Here is an 11,349-nt window from a genome sequence, read left to right as displayed (position 1 = left end):
GTTAGCTAGCTAGCTGGCTACACAACGTTCTGGTGTTTTGTGAATAAGATAAGATACAAAATGGCAACAAAAGATCTGTTGAAGATGGATCTGTACGGGCTGCTTGGGATTAAAGGCTCCGCGACACCGAACGAGGTGTGTAACGTTAACGTGATGCTAGCGTTTCCTGCTGCGTTAGCATCACGTTAGCATCACGTTAGCATAGAGCTTGTAGCTAAGTGTATTTTGGCTACCATATTAAATTAGGTGGTTGGATAGCCAGCCAACTACCTTGACACATGGGAGTTCATAGGTTTCCCTTTGGTCTTTCTTATTAGACGTGGACATGAAAGGTTGCTAGCTAATCAACTAGCGAGCTAACTCAGCTAGCACTACAGCTGTCCCTGCTGCTTGACCACCTGTCCGTCGAGACCACGGGTCTGTAGTCTTGGATAGGTGTGACACTAACTAGCTACGTTTCTTATTATGAAAAAGACATCTATAGAATTGCAGGGAGTACCGTACTTCTACAGTGTTCGCTATCTGCAACTTCTACTTGGCTAACGTTGATCTGTGAATGGACTCTTAACTTGCAGTACATGTGAATGAACGCTAGGTGGCGGTATAGCGCCACTCAGAATTCCGTGGGTCATGGAGCTGTTGCTTGTGGCAATACCAGAGAAAGGTACACCACGATCTCTGGCACTTCATTTGTGTGTGTGTGATGGAGAGTTAGAGACATTGAACGTAGTTTGTGTTTGAGGCAGGGAGAGAGGTAGAGTGCTCATCCTAGTTGACTTAGAACCAAAATCTCTGGTCAGATTTCAATTAGTGGACTGCAGTTTGCATGTAATAGTAAGTATTATGTCTGATGGCTTGTTTATACATATGGCTTAACCATAGGCTGAACAGAATTATGTGCAGGCATGGATATTGGGGTAAGCTTTGGGAATATTCAAATTTCTCTTTTCCCTTTTCCCAGTCCAAAGCTATCGTCCCTCTCAGTGTCTCATGTCTTCGCAACCACCTCTTTGCTGAGTTTCCAGCTCCCAGAATCTGCAGTCCACAAGGGAAATCTAAATTGCTGTCAAAATTAGAAATAATACCTTAATTGGATTTAAAAGTCCACCCCCCTCAAGGAGTCAGCTGGGAAGTGGTTGTGCTTGGGCAGAAACAGTCCTCAAATTGGAGGACGCCTAAATCTGTGTGGTCTGCCGATGGCCAAGACAGAAAACCATGTCCTTCAGCTCGTTAGCTGAGCTAAGAGGCTTAAAAACAACGTGCCGCAACATTTGAGGACAGATGTCTTTCGATTAACACCGCGAGCTACCTTGTCACAGTTGTTTTGGCCCACTGCTCCACCGAGGCCTGCTGTTTATCACCGAGAGGAAACCGAGAGCCATGTTAACGTGGCCCCAGACCCAGAGCCATGTTAATGTGGCTTTAGCCACAGCTTGTAAACCATTCCCCTGACGTACATGGGGCTTCCTGCTCGTGCTACTCCTCCTGGTTCGAGTTAGCGACTCTGACGTTATCTCTGCTATTCACATTCTTTCATTTTGGCGGGCGGCTGACGCTACGGCCAGGACGCCGGCTACGTACATCACGTCAGTGGGGTGACCGAGTGAATGGTCATTTTTGTGAGCTGCTCTGCCATTTAATTACTCACCCATGTGCAGGCTTAATAGCTGAAACAGAGCAAGCCAGTTGCCCCTTTTCAGATCCAGGTTTGTGCTTATCAGCAGGACTAAACAAGCGTGTGGGTTTACCTACCGCAGACTCGCAGAGCAACAACACCAAGATGGAGACAGTTAGCGAGCCACGAGCCAACAAAACGTCTCGATTGTTTACTCGCGTCTTCCAGTGGAAATAAAGCATAAAGCAGCCTACCTAGACTAGCGTGATGCTCTTTCCCCATAGAATGCCCCTAGCCAAGCTACCTGTCTGGGTTTACAGACCGCAGATCTGGTTCCGGACCAGCTGTTTCTGTAGGTTATCATGAGAACGCAGCTCTCCTGCATGTGGAGCTCATCTGTCCCTCTTCTTCTCCCTTGTTCTTCGTGTCTGGCTCCCTGACTGCAGCAGGCAGCAGCTAGTTTGAGACAAGACAGCTGGGGCTCCTGGTAGTTGTAGTCCTGCTGATAGTGGAGGGAATAAGAGCTTTCGTTTCACTGGGCCCTCCTAGGCCCTTGCTCTCCGCGGCCCTGCCTGCGACCAAGCAGGAGACCCTTTCCTTGCGGGGAGCTGCTAGCTCAGATGGGCCTTGGCAGGCTCTACTCACGCTAATTGTATCAATGTCCCAAATAAATGTTCCTGTCAGGCCAGTTAGGCTCCCTCATTGCGCATTTTAGAAACCAAACCACAATTACTACTTTTGCGCGGCACACACACACACACACACACACACACACACACACACACACACACACACACACACACACACACACACACACACACACACACACACAACCTATTCCCCAGTCCATTTTTTTTGCTGTTCATGTACTCGTTCCATGTCCCTCTGCCATCATCCTCCCTCCTTCCCCCTCTCTCTCTCTCTCTCTCTCTCTCTCTCTCTCTCTCCATGTTCTCTCCTGCTGCTGATAACGCCCTATAAATAACTGATCAGTGTAATTAAGGAGGATGGCTCCGTGGCAGCGCAGGCAGCTAATCAGCCACCCATGCGGGTCCTGCCGGGGGCCCCTGCGAGGCCCATTCAGGGGGCTGTGTCAGTTGTCAGCTGTAATAGGCATAACCACAGACTCTGGTAACGAGGACAAGATGTGGGCATGAAGTAAGAGGCGGGCAGCGGGTGGCACCCTGGGACCGATCTCGCCCAGCAACCATCGTTAGGCTACTGTGCGGCGGCTGGCGGTGAGCGACCGCTGAGTGCGAGCCGGGGACTAGAAGACACCTCTTACAATTGGGCTAAATTACCCAGTTAAGTTCGCCAGTTAAGTTATCCAGCACTGACGAAACGCCGCGCGCTACAGATGGCCAAATCGCCCGACGTTGACCATGTTCGTGGTCGGAGGCGCGGGCTAACTGCTCCGGTCAACCTGTGCTCGGCTTCCCCAGCTGGACTTGATAAGCTTTATTTATTTTATTTTTTTAAGTAGCAAACCCCCGCATTGGCGGATATAGAACATTCGACCATGGGTCCACCTCAAAAGAATTGCTGGTTACAGCATTGATGGGAGCAGTCAGTAGCCTATTATTGAAGCAAAAACAAGGCAGGAGGAGCAGCTTTCACTTGTCAGCGGGGAGAGGGAGAGGGAGGAAGGAGGGAGCTACCTGGCATGGACTAACGGGTCTAATGGAGCCCCTGTGACTCGCGGGGCCCAGCACTGTGAAAACCATTCCCATAGCGGGGTCTCTCCACCGGTGGAGGGGCTTGCACGCACTCCTTCAAAATCTCTATTATGACTTACAATAGAGACCACTCAATCTCTCCCCCCCCCCCCCTCCTCCTCGTCCTCTCTCTGACTCGGCTTTCTCTCCCTCCTCTTTTTTCCTCCACCTCTCCAGCGCCGTGGCCTCTTATCGTATCTCCCCCCGTAGAGAGATGAAGGGTTGCCGTCTAGACCCCGTTAAAGGAAGACGATGACAAAGTGACGCTCAGGGGGACGCCGTTGAGCGATAGCGTTTAACTATTAGCATCGGTGGGTGAGCGTAGCCGCTTTTGACGACGTGAAGTCCCAATCCCAAAAGCTCTGCCGAACAGTTGTCCAGTCAAACATCTGCTACAGTGCGTTTATGACAGACAAAAGATGTGTTTACCGAGGGGGGGCGGGGGTGGGGGGTGGGGTTCACAGCTTGTGAGTCGAGGACACGGCCGGACCGTTTTAAAGGCCGCGCGGCGTTCCTCTCGGGCGATGGCAGAGCAGCGGCGCGTAACGCAGGAGCGCCGCGCGCTCGCTCTCTCTCCCTTTCTCTCATGTCGCTCGCTAGCTAGCCACCCAACAGGACATCTGCCGCTGACTCACGCTGAGGCAATGTGCTGGCCATGTGCTGACGAACCCCGGGAGTAACCCGACGAGACGAGGGCCTAGGACTGGAGGACGAGGAGAGGAGAGGAACGGACCAGGGCAGAGTTTCCCAGAGGCATCGTAGTGCCATGTTCTTCGTAGCGCTATGGTGACGTAGGGCTACGTTCTTCGTAGCGCTACGGTGAACGCCGTAGCTTACCTACGGCGTTCACCGTAGCCCTACGATGAACGTAGCGCTACGATGCCTCTGGGAAACGCAGCCCAGGACGAGAGGAGAGGAAGGAGAAAGACCCAGAGAGCTGGGATGAGAGACGGGAGGAGAAGGGCGCACGGAAGGCAGCAAGAGCAGTGGAAAAATGACTGAGGAGAGGAGAGGGATTAAAAAAAGGAGGAGAGTTGGTCCATGGGAGAGTAGCGAGGAGTTGGGAGGCGGTGGAGGGGGGGGCGGCTAGGTATTTCTGCTTGGCGTACCTCCACAGCCCTGCGTGTTAGCGTGTGTCTGTAGGAAGCCCCTCCGTGCCAAACTTCTATGCTGCCTTAATGATGTTTAGACCCAGAGAGAAGCCCTCCTAGTGCACTGGCTGAGAAGCTATCGTTTGAAGAGAGACAAGCGCTCACGCACACACACACACACACACCACAGGCTAGGTCACTCTGTCGAACACACACACACACACACACACACACACACACACACACACTATACAGGCTAGGTCACCCTGTCGAACACACACGCACACACACACTATACAGACTAGGTCACTCTGTCGAACACACACACACACACTACACAGGCTAGGTCACTCTGTCGAACACACACACACACACACACACACACACACACACACACACACACACACACACACAGAGGACATCCCCCTCCCCGGGCCCTGTCTATACCAGGGACTGATCCTGGGTAGTTAAAGTGTGGTCAGTACCTGATGGATGACCGTATCATCTCCTGCTCACTGATGTTCCTCTTCCAGTCACTCTGCTTTGGTCTGTGTGTCTTGGCAGGGACACTCTGCAGAGACAACAGTGCAGAACAACAGTACCCGCCCCCCCCCCCCCCGCCCCCACCCACACACACAGTGAACACATTTGCCAGAGGACATCCAATACAAACATTCCACGTTTTCGTGATGGAAAGGAGCTGCAGACTACTTGGTCTGGTCAGCCTCGGACCGAGCGACGCTGGGTGATTGATTGGCGCAGAGGGGTTAGAGGGAGAGGTGAAAGCATGCAGAACTGCTGGCATGGCTGATTATGATGGCGTGTGTGTGTGTGTGTGTGTGTGTGTGTGAGAGAGTGTGTGTGTGTGTGTGTGTGAGAGTGTGTGAGAGAGAGAGTGTGTGAGAGAGTGTGTGAGTGTGAGTGTGTGTGAGTGTGAGTGTGTGTGTGTGTGTGTGTGTGTGAGAGAGTGTGTGTGTGTGTGTGTGTGTGTGTGTGTGTGTGTGTGTGTGAGAGAGAGTGTGTGTGTGTGTGTGTGTGTGAGAGAGTGTGTGTGTGTGTGTGTGTGTGTGTGTGTGTGTGTGTGTGTGTGTGTGTGTGTGTGTGTGTGTGTGTGTGTGTGTGTGTGTGTGTGTGTGTGTGCACGCGCAGCTCCTGCTCTGTGGCCTCCTGGTCTCCACAGAGAGCAGGCTCAGTGGGCTCCGCTTCCTCTCCCGAGGAGTAGACATCGCCTAATGAAAACCACGTTGTCATTAAACTCACCCCGAGAAGGACCCAGGAATTGTGGTTAACATTCCACAGAACAGAGTAAAAAAATTTTTTTTTTTAAAGACCCCCCCGCAAAAAATACAACCTCAACTATGAGTGAAACCTCGCTTCAGATTACAATGCTGCAAAGTATTGTTTCTTTTTTTTTTCAAAGTGGTCCCTCAAAAAACGTTTGGCCCCGATCCTAAGATATTAATGGCTCCCTTCCCAATTGTGTTATAGACAATGGTGCACTGTTTGTGTGCTATTGTATTTTCTTCTGGCTTGTCTAATTCTTAGCTGCGAGCCAAGGCTCAATTTGGGCTCCTTGGAATCCTCTGTAACCCGTGAGAATGACTGAGTGAATAATCAGCTAATAGGTCCTGATATACTGAGACTCAAACGTTCGGCCTTTACTTGTTTGATTTAAAAGGCTTGACGACTTGAGATGAACCTCTGCATAGCAAAATAATAACAGAAATGACCGTCAATTAAAATGGTTGCGGCTCAAGTTTTGGTAAAAGACATTCCGACGTGTCTGGGACCAGGGTCAGGGGTCAACACTCCTTAAAAGGACATGTGCCAGGTATGTGACAGTATGGATTTTTGCATTACGGTACAGTACGGTATCTAGTTACTGTACACGGTACGGTTTACGGTATTTCACGGTATACGGCATTTCACCTCAAATAGGCTGAGTGCTAGAGCCCTACAGTGCAACACATGATGGAAAATACACACTTGTAATTAAGCTCAGTTTATTAATAGCAAGCTTATATTAAATTACCAAATTAACTTGCAAGCGACTTGAATTGTGAAGTTTCAGCAGCGCATTATTGTGTAATACCGTAAACGTAATACCGTAAACACAGGGAATGTCACGGTTCTAATACCGTGGGCGTTTTATACCGCGGTTCACGGTTTTACGGTATACCGTCTCATCCCTAGCTGATACATGGCTGAAATGGTTTGACAGGATGCACACGGGATAGGGAAAAGATCTGTACAATTTAGGGAAGGGTATTGGTAAGGACCTCACGATACCCGATACATTGCAATGCTCTACATCATCTACATAAAATGTATAAATAAAGCTGAAAATACAAAATCCATCCCTCGTTCCCTGGAGGTGATCCTGAGGATGGAGGACATTTTAAATCAGTTTAAAACGTGAATAATCGTATTGATGATCAAATTCTATTTCAGTCCTTATTTTTGTATCTATATATCCTCTGTCTTTTTCCTTGTGCTAGAAAAAAAATACATTCAAAATATCTATTCATACGAGGGGCTGGAAAATCAGTATGGCGGGAAAAAAATATCCTGGTACTCAGCTGCACAGTCCTAGTGATTGAGAAATAATGTAACATAAAAAAATACAACTTGCCCAGTGCAGATAAATAACTTGGAGTCGGTCGATGAAAAGTGATATCATAGAGATAGATAGATAGAGAAAACTGCTGAAAATTCTGATTTGCCAAGACGCTGAGTATGTCCAGGCACGGTCTGGCTTTAGTGCTTTTACCTGGAACAGAGCCTACTTCTTACCTGGAACCAAAGAACAAGTAGTAATCGTAAGAACAAGTAGTAATCACACTAACGCTGGTATGTTCAGGTCAGACTACGCATCTTCTAATATGACGCGGTGTTCGGCTTAGGCTTTAACTACGCATTGTTTGGTGTGATTTATTTTGCAGATCAAGAAAGCTTACCGACAGAAAGCCTTGACATGCCATCCGGACAAGAACCCAGACAACCCCAACGCAGGTGAGAGATTAGGACAGACAGTCTGTCTGCACCTTATCCACTCCCTCTGTCTGTCACTTCCTTCAGTCGGACCCGCAGCAGGACGGAAGGTCCACTTTCTTGAAACACTGATTGGGCAGTGGCCTCGGGTACTAGCCCTAGCTCCAGCCCTGGTCTAGCCCTAGCTCCAGCCCTGGTCTAGCCCTAGCTCCAGCCCTGGTCTAGCCCTAGCTCCAGCCCTGGTCTAGCCCTAGCTCCAGCCCTGGTCTAGCCCTAGCTCCAGCCCTGGTCTAGCCCTAGCTCCAGCCCCAGGCCTATCCTAGCCCCAGCTCCATGCCTATCCTAGCTCCAGCCCTGGTCTATCCCTAGCTCCAGCCCTATCCTAGCCCCAGCCCTGGTCTAGCCCTAGCTCCAGCCCCAGCCCTATCCTAGCCCCAGCCCTGGTCTAGCCCTAGCTCCAGCCCTGGTCTAGCCCTAGCTCCAGCCCTGGTCTAGCCTTAGCTCCAGCCCTGGTCTAGCCTTAGCTCCAGCCCCAGGCCTATCCTAGCCCCAGCCCTGGTCTAGCCCTAGCTCCAGCCCTGGTCTAGCCCTAGTTCCAGCCCTGGTCTAGCCCTAGCTCCAGCCCTGGTCTAGCCCTAGCCCCAGCCCTGGTCTAGCCCTAGCTCCAGCCCTGGTCTAGCCCTAGCCCCAGCCCTATCCTAGCTCCAGCCCTGGTCTAGCCCTAGCTCCAGCCCTATCTTAAATCCTTACCCATACCGAAGGGGCAGTGTAGCGACTACTATCAAAAAGGAGTTGCTAAAGAGGCTTAAGGGGGCTCTGTACTGTGATTCGTTCAAATAACTCCATACTTGATCCCGAAAATAAAGTTTACCGTGTTTATTAACGAAATTATGACAAAATAATAGTTGTACAAAAATTAATGATGAAACAAACAGAAAAACGTGATGAGCGGTTAAGAGGAAGTATCAGAGCTTAATTAGTCTGTCTGTTCCCTCCCCACACAGGTAAAATACACAATAGGTGAAACCACACCCCCGTGTAGCAATTAGAGGAAGTGACATCAGTGATCAAGGGAAGATATGCAGGCTTGACAAAAGTAAAAGATAAACTGGATACACAGTATAGCTCATGCAGACATCCCGTGAACTCTACCCCCAGTGCTGACCCCCCCCCTGGGGTTAAACCCTCCGGACCACAGACCTCCCCCAGGGGGTTCTCCATCGCCTGCCCCCCCCCCCCCCTGACTAACAGGGCCAGCCAGACAGCCCCACTCAGTCACCCCCCCCCAACCACCACAACCACCGGCCCTCGAGCCTGTCACCAACAAGCATGTCAGCAATCTGCCTCCGCTATCCCAGTGTGACCCTTGGCCAGGGGAGCGGGAACACACGGACACCTTGGAGGGGGACTGGCGGTGAGGGGGACGTCTAGTGGAGGGGGACTGGCGGTGACGGGGACGTCTAGTGGAGGGGGACCGGCGGTGACGGGGACGTCTAGTGGAGGGGGACCGGCGGTGACGGGGACGTCTAGTGGAGGGGGACTGGCGGTGACGGGGACGTCTAGTGGAGGGGGACCGGCGGTGACGGGGACGTCTAGCGGAGGGGGACTGGCGGTGACGGGGACGTCTAGTGGAGGGGGACCGGCGGTGACGGGGACGTCTAGTGGAGGGGGACTGGCGGTGACGGGGACGTCTAGTGGAGGGGGACCGGCGGTGACGGGGACGTCTAGTGGAGGGGGACCGGCGGTGACGGGGACGTCTAGTGGAGGGGGACTGGCGGTGACGGGGACGTCTAGTGGAGGGGGACCGGCGGTGACGGGGACGTCTAGTGGAGGGGGACCGGCGGTGACGGGGACGTCTAGTGGAGGGGGACTGGCGGTGACGGGGACGTCTAGTGGAGGGGGACCGGCGGTGACGGGGACGTCTAGTGGAGGGGGACCGGCGGTGACGGGGACGTCTAGTGGAGGGGGACTGGCGGTGACGGGGACGTCTAGTGGAGGGGGACTGGCGGTGACGGGGACGTCTAGTGGAGGGGGACTGGCGGTGACGGGGACGTCTAGCGGGGCTTCTGCGGCCACCGTCGGACGCCTCCGACGATTCCTGATTAAGTCGGGAAAACGGGACACGAGGGGGTCGGGAGCTGAGAAGAACGAGAGTGTGTGTGTGTTGTGTGTGTGCGCGTGCGTGCGTGCGCGTGCGTTTTTCCCAGAAATGAGAAGGAGATGGCGAGGAGGACTAGCTCTCCCTCTCCTCCTTCCGTCCGTCTCTCTCTCTCTCTCTCTCTCTCCAACACATGCACAGATTTAGCCGCTCACACGAGAGGGGGGATGCCTGGGGACTAGCGCACCCCAGGCGGGGGGGCGAGGTGAGGAGGGGGACACGTCCCCGTCTCTCCCCCCTCCTCCTCCTCCTCTGCTGTGGCACCCCCCCAGCAGGCTCTCATTCGGCCTCCCCCGCTCCACGTGTGGAGGTAGTGTAACTGAAGCCCTCTGCTGGTGGCGTGCGCCCTCCCTCCCTCCCCAGCGCCACTGCCGTTCCCACAGGGAGGAACACTGTACAGTAGGCTGGTTAAGGAGAAAAAAAATATCCCATAAGTGAGTGATTAAGCCAGAGCAGTATAGTGTGGTTAGGGGGATGGGGGGGGGGGTGGTTTGCGGTAGCGTGTGTGTGTGCGTGTGTGTGTGTGTGTGTGTTAGAGAGGGGTCCAAGCGATGGGGTGGGGTTGGGGGGGGGGATTGCGTGGTACTTATGATTGGCCCTGCGGCCCCCTCGGGGCATTCTAATGGGAGATAGATTGCTAGGGCCTGTGTGCGTGTGTGTGTATGTGTGTGTGTGTGTGTGTGTGTAGGGGGGGGGTTTATGTGTCGGCCGGATCATTGTAGGAAACGGGTTTTCGTGAGACTCCGGGCACTTTTTTTTTCCTCTTTTTTTTTTAAACGCAGGAAATGTCTCCGTTTATGTCGGCGGCCCCGGGTCCCGCGTTGGCACGGACGCGTCACGTGGCGCACACACCCCTCCCGACCCCCCCCCTCGCCCCCCCCCCTCACCCCCCCCATCCCCCCTCGCCCACCCCTGCTCCGCCGCCGACCCCTCTCGTTTCCGCTCCTTCTCCACACGCAACCCCCCGTCTCTCTCTCTCTCTCTCTCTCTGGCTCCCTCTCTCACTCCCTCACCTCCCCTCGCGTGTTCGGATCTCTCTCTCTCTCTGGCTCCCTCTCTCACTCCTTCACCTCCCCTCGCGTGTTCGGATCTCTCTCTCTCTCTCTGGCTCCCTCTCTCACTCCTTCACCTCCCCTCGCGTGTTCGGATCTCTCTCTCTCTCTCTGGCTCCCTCTCTCACTCCTTCACCTCCCCTCGCGTGTTCGGATCTCTCTCTCTCTCTCTGGCTCCCTCTCTCACTCCTTCACCTCCCCTCGCGTGTTCGGATCTCTCTCTCTCTCTCTGGCTCCCTCTCTCACTCCTTCACCTCCCCTCGCGTGTTCGGATCTCACAAAGGTATCATTACTGGAGCTCGTTTTTTCTGCATTGTTAACCTTTGTTCCAGTGTGCAGTTGTTTAAAGCTGACATTCTGCAGATGCACACGCTGGCTGGCCCTCGCTACTACTGCTATATTTTTTCCCCCCTTCGCATTTTGACGTTTTGGCTTGCGTCTGTGTGTTTGTGTGTGTGTGTGTGTGTGTGTGTTTGTGTGTGTGTGTGTGCGTGTACGTGTGTGTGTAGTCTGTGTGTGTGTCTGTGTGTGTGTGTCTGTGTGTGTGTGCGTGTGTGTGTGTCTGTGTAGTCTGTGTGTGTGTGTGAGTGTGTGCGTGCGTGCGTGCGTGTGTGTGTGTGCGTGCGTACGTGTGTGTGTGTGTGTGTGTCTGTGTAATCTCTGTGTGTGTGTGTGTGTGTGTGTAGTCTGTGTGTGTGTGTGCGCGTACCTGTGTATGTGTGCCTGT

General features: G+C 53.0%; 1 protein-coding gene across 1 annotated transcript in view; it reads left to right on the top strand.

Annotated features, from left to right (window-relative positions):
* The window catches only part of dnajc17 (DnaJ (Hsp40) homolog, subfamily C, member 17), a gene marked incomplete at its 3' end in the record, with an annotated part of 42,019 nt that continues 30,670 nt past the window's right edge, over positions 1-11,349 (top strand). The window contains exons 1-2 of the mRNA XM_084438366.1: positions 1-135; positions 7,364-7,433. Coding sequence (XP_084294492.1) covers positions 61-135; positions 7,364-7,433 — 145 coding nt within the window. The 5' untranslated portion in view covers positions 1-60. The remainder of the gene's footprint in view (positions 136-7,363; positions 7,434-11,349) is intronic.

Source organism: Borostomias antarcticus (genome assembly GCF_949987555.1).
Source record: "Borostomias antarcticus genome assembly, chromosome: 5".
NCBI classification, from domain to species: Eukaryota; Metazoa; Chordata; class Actinopteri; order Stomiiformes; family Stomiidae; genus Borostomias; species Borostomias antarcticus.
Note: the sequence above shows the minus strand (reverse complement) of the source record. Positions and strands in the feature narration are given on the sequence as shown.